General features: G+C 39.8%; 1 protein-coding gene across 3 annotated transcripts; it reads right to left on the bottom strand.

The window, feature by feature from the left end:
- Positions 1 to 1276: 1276 nt before the first annotated feature.
- nelfb (negative elongation factor complex member B) lies at positions 1277 to 21047 on the bottom strand. Of its 3 annotated transcripts, XM_086206947.1 has the most exons (14): positions 20823 to 20960; positions 19989 to 20120; positions 18116 to 18276; positions 17943 to 18042; positions 16387 to 16617; positions 16129 to 16314; positions 15850 to 15962; positions 15650 to 15752; positions 13963 to 14058; positions 13708 to 13850; positions 7854 to 7960; positions 4809 to 4950; positions 4290 to 4398; positions 1277 to 3418 (listed from the first exon to the last, which is right to left on the bottom strand). In XM_086206947.1, the coding sequence occupies exons 2-14, from the start codon at positions 20055 to 20057 to the stop codon at positions 3260 to 3262; spliced, it is 1719 nt and encodes a 572-aa protein (XP_086063073.1). In that variant the 5' UTR covers positions 20058 to 20120; positions 20823 to 20960; the 3' UTR covers positions 1277 to 3259. The 3 variants fall into 3 exon arrangements, with proteins under 3 accessions (XP_086063073.1, XP_086063074.1, XP_086063072.1); XM_086206948.1 differs by lacking the exon at positions 19989 to 20120 and having other exon boundaries at positions 1278 to 3418; positions 20888 to 21047; XM_086206946.1 differs by lacking the exon at positions 19989 to 20120 and having other exon boundaries at positions 1467 to 3418; positions 20823 to 21047.
- Positions 21048 to 25333: the final 4286 nt, after the last annotated feature.

The following is a 25333-nucleotide window of genomic DNA, read 5'->3' as shown; positions in this document are numbered from 1 at the left end:
AAAATAAAAACTTTGCTTGAAGTACCTTCAGGCTCAGGCCCTAATAAATGACTTGGAGGTTAAGTAAAAACTTAGGCTAGTTGGGCTCGATATAACCAATGCACAGTAGGCATCTAAACTGGAGGTAAATTTCTCTTACTTAGAAGACCTGTTGCCTAATGAGCTCTGCAGTCCTGATGAGGTCAAAGATGTTCTCATTCAAGTTTTATCTTAAATCTCATCAGTAATTCTATTCTTATTAGTCTCTATCTTTTTTCCATTAAAAAATGAAAATATGTGGAATGACGGAAGCCCTAGGGAAACATATTGCATTCACCTGAGAAAGACAGAAATTTTTAATTCAGAGAAAAATATTTTGACATTTTTTCAGAATTAATGAATCTTGTTAATTCAGAAAAACATGACTAAATTTCGTTTCCTCCACAAAAACATATCTCAATAATTCACAAAAACAGGGGAGAACAGTTTCTTTTTTTGCGTAAAAAATATATCTCATTAATTTTAGAAATACAGTGAGATTTTTTTACTCAATTTTAACAGAATACACTACTATGAAGATCTGGTGACTCAATTTCTACAGTTTAAATCTGTCCTCTTTTTCTGTATTGATCAGTTCAGAACTTGACGTGGAGCCTATCCCAGTGGCTTTCAGGTGAGAGGCAGGGTTCACCCTGGACAGGTCACCAGTCCATCACAGGGCCAACACATAGAGACAGACAACCATTCACACTCACAGTCACACCTACGGTCAATTTAGAGTATCAATCAGCCTCGTCCCCTCTTGATGTCTTTGGACTGTGGGAGGAAGCTGGAGTACCAGAGAGAACCCACACAGGAACGGGGAGAACATGGAGACTCACACAGAAAGATCCTGTGCCCGAGCTGGGACTCGAAACCTGTGAGGCAACAGCGCTAACCACTGCACCACTGTGCAGCCGTGAAAAGCAGAATATTTACCATACTAAAGAAAGATTCAATACATAACACTCGTAGAGATTCCAGAGCACATCGTATGGGCGCTTTGTCCACACGGAACCCACGTTTTAATACTATCGTTTCTGAACCCGGTACCAGAGTGAAAAAATCAGAAGCTATCAACCTGGCATTTACAAACCAAATGCACCTTTTCTGTGAAGATAATGCTAAATCCCCACCTTTTCCTGCACACTTGCCGCAAAAACAGCAATAACAGTGTATTACGTGTGCTTGTTTACGTCGCACTACTTTTATACGCATGCTGTCTTCTCTATTTTTGGTGAGTTTCTGTGGCAGGATTACAGCCCCAATTATACCCATGGAATAAACACTACAGCGAATTCAGTGGTTTTGTGTTATCACGATACCGTGTTTACGGAAAACGTTTTTAAAACAAGATGGTTTTCACCTTTGTATGGACAAGGCCAAAGAGACAAGAAATCTGAAAATTACGAAATAACAATGATGTCAAAGTATAAAGCTGTTTGCAGGACATGTCCACATCCTGGAACAGGAAACAGTTTTGGTCTTGGACACTTATTAGAAAACAAATGTTTTAAAAAAATATATTTTCAGATGTGACACAAAACTTGACATTACAAACACAGCAAATTCCTCAATGTGACTTGTAAATTTATTTTGCTGAAAGCACCATTTATATCCATAATAATGTTATCTTTTCAAACAGAAGCATATGCTGCATGTGATTGGTTTGGGTAGCATTGGAAAGATTGATGTCAGATTCATTTTTGGCTAATTATTTTTTTCTATAAGGAAATAACTGAAACCTATCTGTGGGTGTTGTGGTATCGTTAAGTGAGAAATAGTGGCCTTCTGTAAAGCCTAAGTTTGAACTTTACAAACGCATTCGAGGATGGATGGCAGACAAGTGAAATTAAATAAACTGTTAATTGTTGCAGTGTGAGATTTAGAGTCAATTTACACTATCCAATCAGCCTCGTCCCCTCTTGCATGTCTTTGGATGATGGGAGGAAGCTGGAGTACCAGAGAGAACCCACGCAGGTACAGGGAGAACATGGAGACTCCACACAGAAAGATCCCGTGCCTGAGCTGAGGCTCAAACCTGGAACCTTCTTGCTGTGACAAAACAGTGCTAACCACTGCACCACCCTGGCGCCTAACACAAGACTTAATCAATATATAACTATTGATAACAATTATTCAAATGTCTTTGAATGTATCTTGTCTTCTATCTATCCATCTGTATTGTATTACACTGTTAAAAACCTCAAGTACTGCTGATCCAAGCATAATAACGGCATGAGCAATAAAATATATCACAAACTGATTTTTCTCTGGGAGTAACATCATGACACCCACTGAAAGTGAACCAAAATTCAAGATATAAGCAGGGTCTGGGAGATTTTATTACATAATTAGCTGCTCCAAAATCTTTAAATCAGGTCACCAACTCCATGTTTGCCAAGTTTAATGAATCCTGTGTCTGTGTTCATTGATCTCCCATGGGGAGAATGCAATAGTCATTTTTGGATATTTGTATTTGACTTTGAATGGATGATTAAATTAGTGTGTGGACGCAAAAGGGGGAATAGTTTGCCCCCTTCAGTTTGGAGTGTGTTGTATGAATGAACTTGACAAAAGGGCAATTCTTAGACACCAACATCTTTCTAATTCTCGTTTTATATTTTCAGAGTTAATATGATCAGACAGATGTTACTTACATATGCAAACATACAAACTTGACTGTGATATCAGGTCAAAGGTCATTTGTAACTACAACTTCTGCCTTGCTGGTTCAAGCTGTTAAGTTTAGGTCTGAACAGAAACTTAAAGGGGGTCATTACAAAATTAGATGAGTGGTTTAAGGATGCCTGTCTGCACCAGCCTGTCCAGTTGCAGTTTTCATCATGTTTTTCAGACTCATTATGTCCAAGATGAAGTGAAGACTTGAGAGAAAGTTAAAAGGTTTTATTGAGTGTTTCTTAGCTCATGCAGCATTTCTGCCTTGTGTTTGAGATAGTGTTGAATGACTGCCAGATGTTCTTTTTTAAGTACATATGTCACACTGAAGTTGATCTTTGACCTTGGACCACCCAGTTACTTGAGCAAAAAACTGCATATTTCCATGATGATGAAGGCAACGTTTCATTTTCACGTTTGAATAAAAAAAACAAAAACAAAAAAACAGTTGTCATCTGGATGACATATCAGAAGTAAAAGAGAAAAACCTAAAGAAAAAAATCAAATGAATGGCAATGTAGATATTGAGGAGTTACATCCAGGACTCTCAAAGCCTGCTTTTTCAGATGGGTGTGGTCGGGGTGGAGGCAGTGGTGGGCACTGTCACAGGGTGCAGACCCAGGTCAAGGGATGGCGGCTCCTCTGCTAGTGGGGGGCTCTTCTTCTGGGCCTCCAGTAACTCCAACAGTTGGTTGTACAACTCCTTCACTGGCTCACTGCTCTGTGAGCATCATCACACACAAAGGTCAGTACATGGAAACACACAAGCCATGTAATGAACAGGTGAGCTTTTAAATGAGAGTGTCTGTGACCCTCCCATCATGCTATAAAGTTGGCATTTGTGCCCTTATCTCAAGTTTATATCTTTCCCATTCAAAAACAACACAGTCACAAGTGTTTTTGAGCCTACCACAGATTTTAAAGCAGGAATAAAATAAATAAATAAATCATGGATGGTGATATTTTTTGGTGTTGGACTGAAAATAGAACCCTCTATTTTCATTTGCCCATATATTGTAGCAATACGACTATGTAAAGGTAGGAGATACATTTCCTAAAGAACTTACTCAATTTAAATGTTAATGTTTGACAGTGTTACATTTTTTTAATATAGAGCAAGATAAAATAGTGAAATAAACATCAGTATGATGGATCCACTCTGCTGCTAGCATAGATGCATGATGTCATTCGCTGCCTGCAAACAGCGCAGAGTGTAGTGGACACACTGGAGCACTTTCTGATGGACATACTCCCTCACACTATTTAGCATTTTATGTGCTGTTCAAAAAGTATCTTAATATCTGCAATATATTGGATTACATACGCACTGATATGTCACAGCTGTCCTTGACCAATTATACTACTTGGTACTGACTATATCAATATAGAAATATTTGTTTTCGTTGCACCAATGTAACCAGCAATTGAGCTGGATGAAATGAGCTGAAACATCCAAGCTAAGCATTCTTAGGGAAAGCCCCCTGATTAGTTAATTGAGAGACAGACAGCAGACTCAAGGGAAGATTTTCAAATGCAATGGTTAATAACTGTAACTCCACTGATCAATACAGTTAAACAAAAGTGAAGCTCACCTGTTTTGGAGGTTCAAGGGTTTTCATCAAGGTTTCCATATATGAAGGCAGTACTTTGTGGTGGAGATGCACTAACATACGGAGGGTGTGTCTGTGGACATTCTCTTTACTAGAAAATATTCACATGAGAAAATGTCAGAAATAAGACTGGTGATACCATCATTATAATCACACCTGCTAACAAAATCTTAAAATTGACAAGACAACACACCAAGAATCTAGGATATTAGGATGAAGGCCAGCGGTGGCTGAAACAGGTTGGTGGTTTTTATTATTGAGCCTTCAAATTTGAGGCTTGTTTGGAGAACCTTTGGGATTTCCTCAACATATCTTAATTTTTCCAGGAGAACCAGACATGATAGGTTTGGAGGTCATCTTTCACTGAACATCTGCTTGCCTGCTTCTCCAAACCCTTCAGAGCCATCAACAATGTTTGATGGAGTGTTTTGAGCCTCTCCGAGGAAGATGACCGATTCTAGGCAAGCAATTCTATTCCATTAGCAGCCACAAGTAGCAAACCTGGAGAACGACGTGAGTAGGAAGCCTTCAAAGACAACAGAACAAAACTCTTCTGTTCCAAACTCGTCTGAGAGGAGGGTGAGATGTCCGCTCAGCAGGTGCAGGAAGATGTCCCCAAAGGCCATGTCATTGTATGTTTCCACTGTTAGAACAGAGAGTGACAACACTGACATATACAGCCTACTACGTCTTTGCTTGATATTTCTGCGACAGGAGGCCTGGACCCTCGAATCAGGGTTTAAGTGCATTAGAGACCCCCTGAAGCGAACTGCAATTTGACTTCATCTGAAACCCACTGTAGTTGATTGGATCTTAAATTTGAATGCTTTGCATGTTGTGATTTCAGCATGATTTTGATCTATTTATTCCAATGAAATCCAAGTCCAATACACATTGGAAGTGGCCATCCTCAAGACATCAATTTGAATGTTGCCACCTGATGATATCGTGTCCAGAGAGGGATGTGTTCGCTTTTCTTAATTAGCCAGAGACAAGAGAATGAAGTATTATGCCAATAACTTCTGCCCATGAAGGAGAAGTAAAAGGTACGACTGCTTTAAAGTCTGCTTCCCCTTAAGGAAATGAAGCGTTATGCTTCATATAAAAAGTATATATACAGTATATATACACGCATACATATATAAACACACATACACATGCATAAATATTTATACATATATACCCATAATACTTATATATATATAAACAAATACAAACATACACACATATACATAAATACACACAAACACATATATATACATACTGTATACAAAAATAAACACACACACACAACCACATATATACATATATACTAGACCTGCCAGTCGATTAAAAAAATTAATCTGAGTAATCGCATGGTTGTCCGAAGTAAACTCATGATTAATCACATTTTTTTATCTCTTCTAAATCTACCTTAAAATTTTTTAAATGAACCATACCAACATGGGAGTAGGCAAATAGTTGCTTTCCGCAAATGCAGCATGTTTATTAGTGTTGGAGCAATGTACTGTCCAGAAGTACAAACAAAACAAAAGATCCATCCATCCATTTTCTCCCTCTTATCCTGTTAAGGGTCGTGGCGGGTGGAGCCTATCCCAGCTGCTATGGGTGAGAAGCGGGGTTCACCCTGGACGGGTCACCAGTCCATGGCAGGGCCAACACATATAGACAGACAATTATATATATATATATATATATATATATATATATATATATATATATATATATATATATATATATATATATATATATATATATATATATATATATATATATATATATATATATATATATATATATATGTGTGTGTGTGTGTGTGTGTGTGTGTGTGTGTGTGTGTGTGTGTGTGTGTATATATATATATATATATATATATGTATATATATATATATGTGTGTGTGTGTGTGTGTGTGTGTATATATATATATATATATATATATGTGTATATATATATGTGTATATATATATTATATATGTGTATATATATATGTGTATATATATATATTATATATGTGTATATATATAATTATATATTATAATATATTATAATATATATTATAATATATATATTATAATATAGATATATATAGATATATATAGATATATATAGAGATCTATATATATATAGATATATAGATCTATATATAGATATTATATATATAAAAATAAATAATTTTAAAATTATAACCATAAAACAAACATATTTACTCAAATAAATGACTTCAATGATTTTGACCACTGCGCCACTGTGCCGACCCAAAACAAAAGATGCACAGGATAAAAAATTTAATTATAAACTCAAGCCCAACAAATATAACAGTAATGATTAATAGAACTAACTGAAGTACTTGAACTATTAAGCCATTAACACAAAAGGATGATCCTGATGCATTGCATCATACTGTGAAGCACAGAATAAAGTAAATTAAATAAAAACAATGAATAAAGTGTGCAGGGGGCAGTGCAACAGAGAACAGGACACAAATGTTACTGTGGGGATATTGCGGCTGGTGGACGCCTCCAACCGTCTCTGTCATGCCAAACAATCCAACGGGGTTTGTTTTATGCCAGAAGGGAGTGGAAGGCTGCCTCACGGACAAGTCATACTTAAGACTGCTCGTAATCCGGTGGAAACTAAATTCAGCTTTACAGTGTATGCATATCACTTTTTTCCTGTCGAGACTGCCATCTGGCAGGGCTTTGAAGTTGAACTGTCCATTTAAAACTGACGTATTCTTTTCCATGTTAGTCCTACATTAACGCTCATCTGCTCTTTTTTTTGTTTTGTTTACAAGCAGCAACCAGCTGCATCTTGCCTGTGCGACGAGTGGTGGGTTCACTTCTGATTTTCCGCAAACTATGGCATGGCCAAAGGGTCAAAAAGCACCGTGCGCATTAATCACGATTAAAAAAAATGTATCGCCGATAAAGGGATGTTTGATTAAATAGTTAATAACGCGTAAACACTGACACATGTATATGCACACGCACACACACATATATATACATATATATATACTGTATATACACACACACACACACACACATATATACACACACATACACACACACATACACATTATATATACACACACATATATATATACACACATATACATACACACACACATACATATATATATATATATATATATATACACACACACACATATATACACACACACATAAGCACAATTTAACTCTTGTTTTATTTGATGATCTTTTATTGCTTATTTTAGCTTACATTTATTTTTTTTGTTAATGGGGATTATTGATTTATTTATATTTGTATTACATATACAGCACTTTGGTCAACTGAGGTTCTTTTTAAATATGCTATCGAAATAAACTTTGACTTGACTTTACCTCAATGAATGTGAGAAATTTAAAAATTGTCAACATATATGCTGTTCAGACTCTGGACCCATTCAGAATCCCACAATAATTCAAATTAATCAACACAGAAGCTCCAATAATATCTAAAAAGATCATTCAAAGTAAAACAACAACAACAACAACAACAAAACAATGGAGGATGTCTCTCACCCAGAGCAGGAAGTAACCTCTGTAGGGCATTCTTGTTTCTCAGTTTGGCTATGTGGAGAACATAGTAGAGACCCATTTCACAGGCCACCCTGTTATCCTGCAGATACCTGAGGAAGACAATCACAGGAACAATCATAATCAGGCCACTAGCATCAATTGGTGTATGTTAAGTGTACATGTGAACATGAGTAGACTTCACACAAGAAGGTTTATCTCAGGCAGAACACAAGGCAGTGCGAGTATGTAAAAGTTGCCTGAATTAGTACAGATAGATCACAGTATTTTTCCTCGAAAAACATTTAAAAAAGTGGAGTTCACTCATTTTCAGAATTTACAAATGTATGTATGTATTCTGCGACATAAATGACCAGCCTGATGTCTCAGCTTGTGTCCAGTCCAGCAAAACAAAAACATCAAGGGAATTGATACAACAAATGTGAACCATAAGATAAGCCTTTATGCTGATGATGTATTACTTTTCCTACGAAACGCACAATCATCTCTCCCTGAAACGATAGCACTCATTGATAAATTCTCAACCATTTCTGACTACTCAATTAATAGGAGCAAGTCAACTGTCCTACCCATCAACTCAGGTTTCCAGAGTGCGCTCGCCACACCACTACGACAAGGAAACATTAAATACCTGGGCATCAAAATCTCCGCCAAACTGTCTGACTTGACACGACTAAATCATACTGCCCTAATTAAAGAAATAGAGGACAACCTCACCCGGTGGCGAACACTACCCATATCACTTATGGGAAGAATAGCAACAGAGAAAATGATAATCTTGCCAAAAATCAACTATGTTTTCTCGATGGTTCCGACCCAGCCTCCCCGGACTTGGTTCAAAACACTCGACTCTTAACATCTCCAAATTTCTCTGGAAAGCTAAACCGCCACATATAAGCTTAAAGACTTTACAAAAGAGTAAAGACTATGGTGGCTTGGAACTACCAAATTTTTATAAATACTACTTGGCCAATAGATTACAATACATACTAAAATGGTTTAAGCCAAACTCATTAGACCAAGCATGGCTCGATATTGAACAAACATTCTGCAAAGAAATCCAAATCTCTGATCTCCCTTTTATCAGCCCTGTTATCAAGTATCACAGCTGCTTTAAGTATATTAGCATCAGCAACACCCTCATAGCCTGGTGGGAATTTCTCAAGAGCAATCTACCACCCCTTGCAGGCTCACACCTATCTGGAACAATCCTGATATCCTGCAAAATAAAAAATCAATACATTTTGCTGCATGGGCTGATAAAGGGATTAAAAATCTAGAGCATATCTTCCAAGACAAAGAATTCATAGAATTCAACCAAATTACGGCAAATTATGGTATTAACAAAAACAAATTTCTGGAATATCTTCAGCTCAAATCTATTATACAGGCACGGTTTGACCTTACCCAGTTAGACTTAGAGATTCCACCCAGAATAACAGATTTGTTGACAACTTTCACCCCCTAAACTACTGTCTAAAATTAACTTAATAGTTTCTACAACAGAATTTATAATCTCTATTCCTTCCTCCAAATGGGAGAAAGATTGTCGATCAACCCACAACCAAACTTTTGGATACAAATCTGCTCCAACACATTTAGAATGATTCGAAATGGTAACCTACAATTAATAAATTACAAGGCTCTCCACAGAACACACTATACAGGACAAAGGATGTTCCAGATGGGCCTCACACAAACAAACATTTGTCCATATTGTGCGACTGGCTCACCAGACTGCTACCTACATGCTATATGGCTTTGTACACCTGTTAACAATTTTTGGCAGGGGGTTTGTAAAGACCTATCATGGTGGTTAGGGTACCCCATCCCCACCTCCCCCTCACTTTGTCTGCTAGGTGACCTCACTAATGTTAATATGGAAGTAAACAAATCCTGTATGCTCCTCACTGCTCTAAGCATCGCAAAGAAGGCCATCCTGATTAATTGGAAATCCAAGAACAACGTAAGCATTACTCAATATAGAAACCTTACATTAGACCACATTTCCATGGGGAGAATGTCTGCTTGGGAGGAAAGTCAATCGTCAGAGTTCGAACAAATCTGGTCCCCGATAATTAAATCCTTCACATAGTTTCGATGGGGGGGAACTGGGCTTCGTGGCCCTGGCCCCGGGGCGGGTGGCTATGGACGCTGGCTCCCTTGGGTCTCCGGTGGCTCGCTGGGCTGGTGGGCCCGGGATTAACACCTCAGGAATCCTTTCAGGCATGCAAGGCAGCTGCTGGAAGATAAGAGGCGCGGAAAGCTGGAGATCACACAATCAGAGCTGGAAAGTCACTTCAAAGAGCACTAAAGCGACCCAGCGAAACAAACTCCACTAGGACCACCAGGCCATGTTCCTCGCCCAGACCCCCCATCCTACTTCTTTGATGCGGCTCTGCCCAAGCTCAGCGAGATAGAAGAGGTCGTCCATAAAGCAAGAGCAGCCTCAGCCCCAGGCCCCAATGGGACACTGTACAAGCTATACAAGTACTGCCCAGGAGTCCTGAAACACCTATGGAAGCTCCTGAGAGTGGCGTGGAAGAACCAGGTCATCCCCTCAGAGTGACAAAGAGCAGTCACAGTCTTAATTCCAAAGGAGGCAGACTCCTCCAACATCAGCCAGTTCAGGAGCATTGCGCTCCTGAATGTTGAAGGGAAGATCTTCTTCTCCATCCTGGCCAAGAGGTTGACAAGCTACCTTGTGAACAACAGCTATATTGACACCAGCTGCCAGAAGGCCAAAGTGCCAGGCTTCCCAGGGTGTGTGGAACATTCAGCAGTCATATGGGAGCAGATCCAGAGAGCAAAGAGAGAGCGAAGAGACCTGCATGTAGTGTGGCTGGACCTTGCCAACGCATACGGGTCTGTTCCCCACCAGCTCATCGACTATGCTCTGGACTTTTTCTACATCCCTGTTGGCATTTGCACCCTGGTGGCCAGGTACTTTGCAGACCTCTAGATGTGCTGCACCCATCAGGACTTCACGACAGGCTGGCAGGCTGGCAGCAGCAGGAGGTTGGCATTGCCATGGGGTGCTCCATCTCCCCCATCTCCCGTTGCGGCCTTTGTGATCATCCTCATTGGGGCGAGGAAAATGGTTGGAGTGAAGCTACCAACAGGCCAGAGGCTTCCACCTGTGCGAGGCTACATGGATGACATCACCACCATCCTCCAAACAGTCGCATGTTCATCGAGGTTGCTGAAGAGGATTGACGAACTTGTAAACTGGGCAAAGATGAAGATTAAACCCGCCAAGTCACGCAGTCTGTCCTTGAAGAAAGGGGTCAGAAGCGACCAGACCATCTTTGTCGAAGGTGGTGGGGCTATACCCTTGCTGGTGAACCAACCTGTTCGTAGCATGGGAAGAACTTACACAGCAGACTTCTCAGACAGGCAGATTGGGCAGACGGTGCGGAAGCAGCTTGCTGACGGCTTGGCCAGGATCAATGAGAGGCAGCTCCTTGGGAAGTATAAAGTATGGAGCAACCCATTCATACTCTACCCAAGGGTGATGTGGCCTCTGAAGATGTGCGAGGCCCCCCTTCAGTGGCAGAGAAGATGGACAAGCTGGCCAACTCGTTCATCAAAGAGTGCCTGGACCTGCCGAGATGCCTCTCAGACGTAGGGCTGCTGGGCAGGAACACGCTGCAGCTGCCACTACGTTCCATCAGCCAGAGATACAGGCAGGAGAAGGCCCGATTGGTGTTGGAGCTGAGGGAATCCACCGACCAGCTGGTGAGAGCAGCTGGTGCCCGTGTAAGCACAGGGTGGAAGTGAAAAGCCCAGGAGGAGTTTGACTCGGCAGTCAGCAGACTGAAACATCGCGAGGTGGTGGGAAGAGTCCAGGAGGGTCGAGCAGGGCTGGGGAAAGGCGAGACCCCTCTCTTCTGGTCAAAAGCATCAAAAGAATGCCGAATGCAGAGAGACTGGATGGAAAACTATTACATGCCCCATCGAGGTGGGCTGTAGGGGATTTGTCGGGTCCTCGGCAGTTCACTTGCTCCGCGACCTCGGATGCACTGGAGCTGAGTGTCGGAAAGCCATCAGGGAACTTGTAGAGGAGGCAGAAAAAGGTAGTTTCTGGCTGTGGCTGAGGAGGAGAGATAGGGGGTGGGGGCCTAACAACTCGGGCATCAGCAGGGGGTGGCAGGGAGAGATCCCAGCCATCGGTCCACCACCAAGAGATGTACTGGGGTTAAAGGAGCGAAACATCCATGACTGGTGGTCCACAGCTGATGACCCGCTCAAGCCTAGGGGTGTACAAGCACACTTGCTCGAAGGCACTGGTGGAGGTGCGTCAGGCAGCAATGCCCAGCAGGTAGAACATCAGCCTGTATCTTCAAATTCTACAGACACACAAAACACCAGAGAGCATCCTATTTGAATATTTCCATCCTGTTTCTCAAAACAACACAAAATCCACCACTATGCAGTGTTACATGCTAAAAGTGTCATTATAATTTCTGTCTCATCTTTGTCTGCTTTATTTCTGTTTTCTTCAATGGAAACCCATGTTCCCATATATTAAAAAAAAAAAAACAAAAAACAAAAACAACAACAAAAAACATAGCCAACTTTGCACATTAGTCCAAACCGGCTTTGTATCCCAATTAGCCTGATAGTGGCAGTATAGCAAGCTTCTTAAGTTTAAAATTTCAGAAATTCAAATAAAACCCGTCACAACTTTGTAACTGACAAAAAATGTAACCTCTGTGAGATGAAACTTGCACAAACTTTTAAGTTCATTGTGACATTTTTCTATGAAACTGTTAAACCTATCAAACATATCAACTCCCACATTTTTTTCTCAGTTGAGCTAACTTGCTTCACTGCGTCTTCAGACAGTTCTCCACAGACAAGCCATCCTTCCATTTTCTACCGCTTATCTTGTTAAGGATCACGGGGGGGCGGGGGTAAAAAATATAGACAGACAACCACTCACACACACAGCTACATCTACAGTCAATTTAGAGTATCAATCGGCCTAGTCCCCTCTTGCGTGTCTTTGGACTGTAGGAGGAAGCTGGAGTACCCGGAGAGAACCCACGCAGGCACGGGGAGAACAAGCAGACTAAACACAGAAAGATCCCAGGGCCGAGCTGGGGCTCAAACCTGGAACCTTCTTGCTGTGAGGCGACAGTGCTGACCATTGCACCACCGTGCCGCCTGCCAGATTTTTCTTTTATAAAAATTGAGCCAACGGTGCTTTCAAATGTAGAAGTGCAAACAAGTTACTGCATTTGTACAAAATGAATCAATGTTTTCGAAAAAAAAAGACAAAATGTTCATTTTCTTCATGCTAGATGCAGAGGAGAATTTCAGAATTGTACCTCAAACTGATTTTTTTTTTAAAGGTTTAGAATTCTGATCACATGTATGCTACTGCAGTCAATGGAAAATAGTGGATCCTTAAGTTTTTTTTTTTCCTCTTATGGAGGAGTCATTCTTTTTGAAAATAACTGCTTGAAATATAATGTAATGTTAAGTGTGTTGGTGTGTGATTATAACTACTAAAAACTAAAATTTTTTAAGTCATAATATATATGCTTGCTAACAAGTTAATGGAAATAATACTAACCCCTTCTACAATCATACCTTTACCACTACTCACAATGTCAGACTTGGCACCACGTAAATCCCAAATATTACTTATTTTTGATAAAGAAGTTCACAAGTTTGCACCCCTTTACGATCGCGCTGTTAGATCAACTGATTTCTGATTTAGTAGGATAGAAGGTGACTGAACCTGCAACTGGAAAAAAACTTGACCTATCCTTAGGAGGAATGAGTGAAATCCCCTGTTTCAAAGGGACCCCAACCCCCAGCAGTGTTTTACCTGGTGAAGGCGTCTGGCAAGGTGGTGGGGTAGCACAACGTGCTCTTCTCCTCACTGGGAAGTTTCTGCTCTACATTGAAAGTGTGGTCATCCACAACCACTGACATCATCGCAGGCAGAAAGCGGGTCATTACCTCCAAATCCTGACGATGTGTTAACAGGAATGTGAATGAACATGAATTTATTCAAACCATAATCAGTGTTGATCCAATATATGAAAGTATGCTTGCTAGTAGTGGAGGGAAGTGTGCGTACCAAACGAGGCTCTTTGAAAACCTGGCTGTCAATCATATCCCACGCTCCCTGACCAAGTGACAGCATCCTCAGGAGTAACATCAGGTCTGGACTGTCCTGGAGAAAGCCACAAATTTGACACAATTTGAGATGTTTGTTTGGATTTTTGGGGTTGTACAATTCACAGAAGTTCAGCTATTTTAAAACTAACAAACACATGGAATTACCTTTAGGGACTTTACAATCAGCTAATTAGAAATATTTTGACAGAAACATTTGAACTACTCACATTAAAATAAAAATAATAATCCATTGTACTGTGCCAGCACCAGAGAAACATCTTGCCCAGATATGTGTTGATGAATAATGTACAATATTATCTGTTTATTACATGAGTAACACAACCATACAGTTTGTGAACTGGGGGGGGTGTCAACTGAAGTGTATTCTGATGCTTAACTAACTCAAATGACATACAATTTAATTAAAGTGAATGGGTCCAGAGGATATTTTTTGGTTGGGTGGCAATCACAGTGAAATTATGGTAATAATATATAAATACCAGTTATATGAAGTGATATTAAGTTATAGAAAGCAATTGTTAATTCAGTCAGTGGTTTATCCATTTCATGGATGGTCATTTTATCTTAATGAAGATTCCAATATGCTGACCTTATGTGGTTGGCCGTTAACAGTTTGCTCTGAGCGGTCATGGCTGCCAGTGAGTGCCAAGCCTTGCTAGTTAGCTTAGCTGTCCCTGCTAACAAGAGTTCACATCTTTGACAACATCTCATGTTGAGCCAGAGAGACATCTGAATGAGCAACAAACCTCAGCATGATTTACACATGTAAGACTTTTAGGGACAAGACTATTTTTCAGCAGCAAATATCAGCCAACATCCTGACCACATTCCTAACCAGCAGATATTGCAAGCATGCTATATTCACTTACAGCTTCTGTTCACAATCCCCGTCAACAACAGCCCCAGGCAGGGCCATCAACCCTGTACCCACATCACCAAATCATGCAGAAATCTACCGAAGTCTCTGTTGTAGTTAACATATCAGCTCTGATCAGGTGAATTTATTGTTTCTAGACTCACAACTAGAGGAGCAGGGAAATCAGAGGTGTGGAAAGTGTTTGCAGTGGTTCTTGATTCTGATGGAAATTCTGTGTATGAGAAAAAACATGCAAGCAAAGCGGGGTGGGGGGGGTCCTGCTTCAGCCGGGTTCGGGCTGATAATTAATGTTAATGTGTCGGGTTGGGTAGAGAAGACAAGATGTCAATGAGGTCAGTATCCAGCTTATTAGTGCCACTTTCGGGTCCAGAGTGTGAATTGCACTGTTACTTCATTCGTGCCTTCAAGTTTCAACAATGAGGAGTCACTTACTCACAAAGTCAGTCAGTAAGCTCCTGACACATTCATAGGGCCATTCCTTGAGGGCCTGCCAAAAATACCATACCTACATACAGTGACTGAGCAAACCTGTTGTATTTCACAATCTAAATCTATGTCATCCTAGAACCAACACACTGGCGAGCAACTAGCTGAGATTGTGTTTTTGTTTCATGTAGCGAGGGGATGGTGTAGCAATGCCTCTTAACAAATCATGGGTTAGCATCAAAAGGAAGGAAATTAAATGCAGTTGTCTTTGGGTCCTCAGCGCTGACAGGAAGAGAACAACGAACAGTGTGACAGTGCTTACCCTGGGTAAGGCATCTTGACTCAGCAGCTCCTGCAGGTTTCTCATGATACTCAGAACCAGGGTGTTACAAGCAAAAGGGTCACACAAGATCATGGATAAGTCCCTGAAAAACACAAACAAACACTTATTCACATTTCTTACATATATTTTCAGGCACCTGTGATTATGAACAATCTAAGGCCACTGCCCTCACTTCTTACCCCAGGACTTGCTCTTGTCCTTTCTTGACTCCATCCAAGAAACCTTGCAATTCTCTGGCCCGCTTGCCATCAACAAACTTCTCGCGGATGCAGGCATCTAAACACCAAGTGAACTTTTGCAATACACAGCAGAAAAAAGGAGAAGAACAGATGATACCATGATAAAAAAGCTTTACTTCTGAGGTCATTCCTCTACCTCCATGAGTTCAACCTGCCTGTCATAATCTTATAAATAAAGATGTCACCAAATTGCCTGGTGACCACAGTTCATGACCTTACTTTATGGCAAGGGTCCACAGAACAGATCTCACTGATGTCCAGGTCGTGAAGAGACATGAGCAGCTCTGCTCTAAGAGTGCAGTAGTGGACATTTCGTGTTCGCAAGAAGAGTGTTCGTAAAAACTGCAGCACCATATCATACAGCTTCACGTTCTTTCCAATCATCTGGGTCAGCTGTAAGACCACCTACAGTGTTCACACAACAGGAAAGGTTAACATTGCCAACATTCCATGTTGGGAGACTTACTCATAACCTACCTCGCCTTGCCGTCGGGTTTTTGGAGAAGGGCTGAAGAAGTTATGCAGGATAGAGAGGTCGCTGCTGAAAAGAGCTGCTTCCTTTTCAACAATATACTGCTTCAGGAGTGGTGATACTTCATCCCCAAATAGAGCCTGGTTATCCTGCCAGATCTGCCGTTTCACCTCCACAGCACACACCTTGTAAAGTTCTTTGTCGGCCATTACCATCTTCAATTTCTTCTCTGGTACCTTTCACAGGGGAGCACATTGCAAAAATGGTACTTGATCATTTGATCTGCAGTGACACATCCCCACAACTACCACATAAATTAACATAAGTATTACAGGCATTTGTGGTCCATATAATTTGTATTATTATATATATGTGTGTGTATATATCAACATGTATTATATTCTATATACATACACACACATACATATATATATATATATATATATATATATATATAAATGTATATGTATATATGTATGTGTGTATGTGTATATATATATATATATATACATACATACATACATACACACACACATATATATATACATATACACACATAGAAATATGTACATATACATACACACTCACACATATATATATGTACATACACACAGACATATAAATATGTGTGCATATCTATATATCTCTATAGATAGATAGACAGAGATAGACAGACAGATATTATACATGGAGATATCTATATATATCTATATATCTATATCTATATATATATCTATATATATAGATATATATAGATAAATATAGATATATATAGATAAATATAGATATATATAGATAAATATAGATATATAGATATAGATATCTATATATCTATCTATATATCTATATCTATATATCTATATATATAGCACCATTGGCTCAATTTTTGATGAAAGAAATATCTGGGAGGCGGCACGGTGGTGCAGTGGTCAGCACTGTCGCCTCACAGCAAGAAGGTTCCAGGTTTGAGACCCAGCTCGGATCCGGGATCTTTCTGTGTGGAGTCTGCATGTTCTCCCTGTACCTGCGTGGGTTCTCTCCGGGTACTCCAGCTTCTTCCCATCATCCAAAGACATGCAGTTGGGGACCAGGCTAATTGACCGTAGGTATGACTGTGAGTGTGAATTGTTGTCTGTCTCTATGTGTTGGCCTTGCGATGGACTGACGACCTGTCCAGGGTGCACCCAGCCTCTCGCCCGTAGCCATTGGGATAGGAGTTGAATCATTGTTATGATCATTTTCAAGGCTGTCGTTTTTGGTGATGTTGAACTGTTATGGGACATACCAGGGTCTGTTTCTAACAATCTGAAATCTTCATTAATATGGATGGGATGGTCAAAATATTACAAGCACCTGTTACAGATAAATTTGACATGAGCTGAGTAGATTTGGTTCAATTACAGATTGAAATTTTGATTATTCTTACTTTTTTCTTTTTTTTTTAAATCACATGACCACAGTCTCTCAGCACATCTTTACACCATGTGCTATCATGAAATATTTTGCACACCGTTAATAAATTGCACTAGTCTGAGTTAATCTGTCACCTTTAAACACTTACCTTAGGTAAATGTTTCAGCACTTGCATCACTACTGGCTGAATGGAGGGCATTTTGACTAGTGGAAAACTTTTCTCCAGCAGCTCTTCAAGCTTCCCGTATCTGAAGGTGGAAGAAAACACATTTAAGCTGGTTCTTTCAAAACAAAAATTTACCAAAATAACCAATAACATACCTGTCCTCTTCCTTGCCCTCTGCAATGGTGGCCACTCGCTCCATTAGCTTTTCTCTGAGCTCGTCAAAGACAGACTGATGAAACTCCAGTCGAGGTGTTCCATGGAGGTCCAGGAAGGGAAGAGCAGACTGAAGAGTTGGCAACAGGATGCCATTTTCCATCTGCAGATATAATTCATCAAAAACTGATCAGGAATGAGATCTATGTACAGATCAATTCACTTCCAGTTAAATGAAGGTTCTGTGCTACCTCCGATTTTTTTCCCCCCAAAATACACAAACATACTGTTAACTCTTTGGAAATCGTTTAAACAAAAATGATCAATTAATTTAAGGAATACCAAGTCTAAGTGGTAAATGAAAATTAAAAATGTATATTTTACCTACAAATAGGTGTCTTGAGCTCACAAAGACATTTTTCCCTCCTGGATCACATCTTTGTCAGTTTAGAATGTAGAAAGAGCCAGCTAAATAAGCTTAACATAAAGCTAATGATGTTCCATGGCCCCCAGCTACTGAAAAAAAATTATCTATGTTAGCAATACACCTGCCTTGGTTCTTCATTGGACCTAAAGAAACCGAGCATCTTGCAACTTTCCTGATATCCTGTGAGCCAAGGATTCCCAAAATGTGGTGCATGCACCTGCTGACACTAGGGGGTGCACAAGATGAAAATGTGATGGCAGTTCGGAGTGTTTTTTGAGTCCAATTTTCCCACACAATAAAGACTAGTAAATAAACATTTTGTTTGTAAAATTTCAAATCAAAAGCTGACATATTAATTAATAAATAAATGCAGGCTATTCAAAATGCACCTCATCTTAAAATGAAGTGCAGAAGATGTTATCTTCAACTCACTGCATTGTTGCTGTTACTGGCATGCGGTAAATGCTCAAAACATGGAGAAAAACAAAAATAAAGAGGGTCGTAGCTGTAGTGACATGTTTAATGCATCACACAAGTGGCAATCTCAACTCATTTTTAAAGCATGCATGTGGTTGCAAGAGTGAGGTTGTGAGACGATACCTGTACATTGATTATAGGGGCACAGTTTGTGTATAAACATAATATGTACCAGCAAGGCCAGTTTTAGGCAGACAGACCTTAGTTGATCCAACAAAAATGTATTTAAAAGAATTTTATATCTAATTTTGTTTTTATTGTTGATGATCTTATTATGACCAATTTGTAAAAAGACGTTTCACTGCTTCCTCAAAGTCTTCCTGTTAAACTCCATTTAGGTGTGTTATCTCCTGGGTTCTGTGAAATCTGACTCAAGTATTAGGCTACAACACCATTAGGCCATTTGCATTTTAATGGTGATTGGATATTTACAGACATGGTGAGGGGAGGGGGCCTCAGGGGCATGTGAAACTACACAGACAGAGAGAGAGAGAGAACGCAGAGGAAGAGAGATGAGGAAATTCTGAACTTGTGTCTTTTTCGTCAAGAAGTCGCAAAACTGTGATTAATTGCATTCATATTGGTAATTATTTGAAAAAAACATCTTAATTTTCATTTGAGGGGGCATAACACTTTTTTGAGGGGGCAGTGCCCCTTCTCACCCCAGCGTAGAGCTGGCCCATGTGCCAGCATCAAAACATCTTGTTTTCTGAATCAAAACTAGCTTTTCAGCAGCAAAACTTTTCATTGATTTTGTTGCAGTCAGAAATCAACTAATAACATTACAGATCAATATATGATGGTGTAGAGTTTCAAGGATATTTGGGGGTAAATTCATCCTTGAACTTCCTAAAATCCAAACTAAGGTTCTGTGTTTTGCTATATTAAAATTTTCTCCACCAGAATGTACATTAAGACTAGGGATAGATCAAACTGGATTTTTCTACTAAAGAAACAAATTTAAAACTTACTGTTGTCCTATGGCAGCTTCTAGAGGCTGCTCCTCCCCAAGTGCAGGACCAACAGACTGAAGAACTCATTCATCCCCCGAGCCATTAAACTGTTAAACTCCTCACTGGAGGGGGGGAGGGCCAACAGAAGGACTGTAGGAGAGGGCTGAGCACCATTAGCTTGCCCCGATAACAACCGGACACTCATGTGCAATATAAGAGACTGTACATTATTATCATTATTATTATTATTAATATAATTCTTGTTACTACTGCTACTATTATTATTATTATTATTATAACTATTGTTATATTTTTATTATATATATAATATCTATGCATATATATGCATATCTATGCATATATATACTCATTATATATGCATATATACGCATATATACTCATTATATATGCATATATACGCATATATACTCATTATATATGCATATATACGCATATATACATATATATGTGCAGGTTAAGAAGTAAGATATGAGATCAAAACATGCACAAGCACCACCACACTGAACAATCCCTTCTTCTTCTTTGTGCTTGTGCCATTTTGGCTGGCTTTGACCAAGGCTACTCCATTTTTCATGAGGGGAGAGAGCGTTTCCATGAGCTCATCACTGAAACAGTTCCTACATTAACGTCTTTAGTCATTGCACAACCTTGAATTTTCTTGTATTTTGATCATTTGTTAAATCCATAACATCAACAAGTATTCCCTTGTTTGTCATGCAAACTGTTTAAATAAACCTGTTGGTAAGCACTAGCAAGGCTTCTCATTAAATCAAACTGCGCTTTTCGAGTTGGCGGCTATCTGGCCGAGTGGAGCGTTTACGTTAAGGTTACCTGAAACTGGTCAATGGCTTTCAGAGGGTCCGTGCAATTGGTGAGAGTTTCTTTCAGGTCCTCACCATTTGATATCCCGAGTTCAGGTAAACCCGCAAACATTTTACTCTCCAACCAACTATTAATACTGTCATACGGGTTTGTTAGCCGGCTACAAAATACAACAACAGTCGCCTTTCCTGTCAAAGCTAACTTCCTGTGTCGCCACTTCTTTAACGGTCCATCTGAAACGCGAGCACAGATGTTGTTCTTCTTTGTGATGTATTTGGTGGACGGCAAACAGCGTTATGGTGCATTACTGCCACCAACCGGTATGGAGTGTGAATGGAGAACTAAAATTTCACCACGTCTTAAAAAAAGTTAAATTAAAAATATATCATATTCTTAGTCAAATTTGTCTTTGTAAGGCACTGAAAGAAAAATACCATTTGTCAACGGAAGTTCATAGTAAAAGATCTCTCAATTATAAGCTCCCGTCTCTAAGGTTCAGTATCAGCTCTTTTCTCAGCATTTTGCTCAGAGCATTGAAACATTTTCACTTCTTCCTCATTGTGAAATACACATCTTCCTGTATTATACTTTCCTACTTTAAATAATGTGCTATGAATTCATGTAGGAACAAATTGTAATCTGGATACTACTGTTTCCTCTATTTGTGCCCCTCATCCCACCATCTTTCCTTTCAATCTCTATTCATCCCACTGTCTGCGCCTTTGTTCAACTTCTGTTCATTGTTGACTTGAAGGGGGTTCATCTTTAGCAAGCAGTATTTCCATTATAAGGAGTTGATTTCCACATCAGGTACACTATATAAAGCTAAATCAGAGTTTACTGATCAAGAGCTGTTAGGACTAAAGAAATTAGGTTTTGAGTTAGGAAACAACTTTGTTACTGATGATAGGAAAAGCACTGGTTTGAACTTTATTTACTTTAGTTGCTGTTTGTGGTTTTATTTTTGTTTTCTCATCTCCTCATCTCCCCTGTGCCTGCGTGGGTTCTCTCTGGGTACTCCAGCTTCCTCGCATAGTCCAAAGACATGCAAGTGGGGACTAGGCTGATCGATACTTTTAATTGACTGTAGGTGTGACTGTGAGTGTGAATGGTTGTCTGTCTATATGCTTTGGCCCTACGATGGACTGGCAATCCATCCAGGGTGTACATGGCCTCTTGCCCCAAGGCTGGGATAGGTTCCAGCCCCCCCGAACCCTTAACAGGATAAGCAATAGAAAATGGATGGATGGATGCCTTCCTTCAGTGAGTCTTAACTACTTTTTTTTTTTAGGACCATCTGATGTGGGTCTGATAAAAGATGTAAAGCCACTACAAATAAAACCTAAATCATCTTATCAGGTAAGAATCAGATAAAACCCATAGATCCTCAAACTGAGGAGGGAATCCAGTAATCTATCACTGAAATGATTGACAATTCCTGTTCCAATTCTATTTAATGATTCACCATCCAATTCACCTCTTTTTTCCTGTAAAAATTAAGCCACCCTCGGTGGTGTGGAGAAGATCCAAGATTTAAGAGCTAAATGACGCAGTGGTTCACATAGCCTGAAATGTGCCTGACCCTTACACTCTGTTGTCACAAGTACCTACCATACATTTTTCAGTCACTGATCTGGCTAATCCGTTCTTCTCTATATTGCTGCATCCTGATGGTTATTTTTGGTTTTTTATTACATATAGAGGGAAAGGCTATACTTTAAAAAGATGCCAAATGGGTTTTGTAAATTCTCCATCTATTTTTCCTCATGAAATGTCAGAAAATTTAGCTAAATCTACACTTCCACATGGCAGCACCATTTTGTTATATGTGGCAACATTTTTCTGCAGACACAAAATGAATGAATGAATGAATGAATGAATGAATGTTTTATTTGGTCATTTGGAGGAACAACACTGCGATTTGAAAAGAATAGAGAAAAAAAAGTAGAAATAAACAGACCAAAAAGGTGTAGGCTGAAGCCAAAGCATATTGTGCCTACCCTTTATACCTTATAGTGGAAAAGAATACAACAAAAACAAATAAACTACAAAAAAAACTTACAAAGTAACACGACAAGAGAAGAACTAACACAAGACAACAATTTCAAGAAGGTCAGCGACAATAAACCCTAATTTTGTTCATTTGATGTGTAGCTATGACTGCTAAACTGACCAGAGTGATGCTCCACTCTCTGACTTAACCTTTTTTTGGTAGTTCTCATAGATGAAATGAATATTAAGTAGGCTTTGCTGTGGTGTCTGCTGATCCCATTCTGCTAGTAGCTGCTCTGCTTCAATACTTATCAGCCCAAGTATAGCTGAAATAATTGCTCTAACACAAGCATGTAAGCTAGGTGCTAGGGAAAGTCCTCACTGTCTGCACAGACAGCCAGTATGCTTTCTCAGTTTGTCACACCTTTGCTAAACAGTGGTATCATGGAATGAAAACATCTACTGGTACTCCTATTACTCTCAGGGTTTTAATCTTGAAACTATTAGACGCTATCCAATTTCCTTCTAAGTAAATAACCCACAGGATGGATCACACCCACCACAGGGACCTTTCCCAGAGCCTAGCCAACCTTTTCAACATTTAACAATGGATTTTACTGAATTAACTCCGTCCAAGGGAGAGAAATATTGTCTTGAGATGGTTGAAACTTTTCTTTGAGTCAAAGCTGATGTTCAGTGGTAAAACTATTCAAGTCAAATCAATCTTATTTGTATCGCGCCAAATCACAACAAAAGTTATCTCATGACACTTAACAAGTAGAGCAGGGCGTAAAACTATTAGCCAACTAGTTTATACTAACATGGGGAATACCACAAAAAATCTAAAGTGATAATGGTTCACACTTTTTTAGTCACTTAGTGGACAAAGTATTGACAACTATGGGTATTAAAATGAGAAAATATATTGCTTGTCACCTCAACTCAGCTGGTTTAGTTGAACATTTCAATCAAAGTTTTGAAAATAAGCTAAACAAAGCTATGGCTTAGACAGGAAAATCATGGGTACAATGTTTGCCTCTGACACTCCTGAGTTTAAGAATTATGAAATGCTGCAGAGGTCGCTCTCCCTATGAAATAAGGGATGGAAGGCCATGTTTTATTCTTGAAATCTCAATGATACCACAGTAGAAGACAGTAACAGTTATGTATGTATGGCATGAATGCTAGGAAAGCAAGATGCTCTCAAGACTCTTTCTCCTCAACAGAACCTGGATGTGGAACCTGATCAATGTGGATTAGTGATGTGTCGGTCACGAACAAACCAGTTCAAAGAGCTGGCTCTGTAATGTAAACGATGGGAGCCGGCTCCCATCTGTGAGCCGTTTTTTTTTTTCTCTCTCTCTTTTACCCCCAAAAACCATAGAAAAAAACGACTAGGCAGAATGACGGGATGACGCGTGCTCCATGCGTGCAGTGCATGACTGTCACGTGAGGGTGTGCCATGTGTTTGTGCTCATTAGACGGATGTATTCAGGAGAGAAAGGAGCAATGAGGAGAGAAGGAGCAAAGGAGAAAGAAAGGAACCCAAAAACCCCTTTGACACTGCGCCAAGAACACGGGTGAACATGGGACACTCTGAAAGGGTCGACTCAGCATTTCAACCCACATCCACTGACCCTCCAGGCGACCCGGGTGTTTAGCGGCTCGCCCTGGCTCACCTGCAGTGTAAAAAAGACAACCCGCATTGTCTCAGGTTTCCCGCGACCTTCCTGTCGCATTCTGGTTTTGTCACTGTGCCGCGTGTCAGGCTGTCATTGTGGAAGCTCTGGAAAAAATATAAATAAATACAAAAAATTGTTTGACTCGGCTGTGCTGCGAGAGCTGCTCACTCATCTCTCAACAAAGTTTTGGCCTCTGCTGTAAGATCAGTCTTCCTGTGGATGTCCCCGAGACTCTATTTTATTCTCTCACTCTATTCTTTTTTTCAAACAATTTACATGTGTATGATCTTACATGAATTAATCTATGCTTGGGAACTCCCACCAATCTGAGATAGCTGGTGATTTTCAACCCTTCTCAGTTGTGGAGGACAAGGGGTTTAAAAGCTTCATACAGGCTTTAAAACCAAATTATGTTCCTCCAAGCAAAAAAACAGTCACTCAAAAAAAAAGAATCCCAAGACTGTACGAGAGAGAATGTGCTTCGCTGCAGGATAGGGTCAATGAAGCTGCTGTAGTTTGCCTTACTACTGATTGCTGGACCTCAAGAAGTACAACATCTTTCATGACTGTCACATGCCATTTCATTGAGAATTATAAAACCGTGTCCTGTCTCCTGGACTGTTTTGAGTTTAGTGACAGACACACTTATGAGAACCTTGCAGAAGAACTAATGAGAGTGGAAAAAGAGTGGCAAATTGAAACTACTGTAAAGTGGTTTGTTGTGTTAGCGACAATGCAGCAAACATAACCAAAGCAATTAAAATACTGACATGGACCCACCACGCATGTCTGGCTCACATGATTGTTAGAGATGCCCTCAAGATCATGAATCCAACTGTTGATAAT

Source organism: Aulostomus chinensis, chromosome 6 (assembly GCF_037954235.1).
Source record: "Aulostomus chinensis isolate RoL2024-O1b breed Wild chromosome 6, RoL_Achi_v1.0, whole genome shotgun sequence".
Lineage (NCBI taxonomy): Eukaryota > Metazoa > Chordata > Actinopteri > Syngnathiformes > Aulostomidae > Aulostomus > Aulostomus chinensis.
Note: the sequence above shows the minus strand (reverse complement) of the source record. Positions and strands in the feature narration are given on the sequence as shown.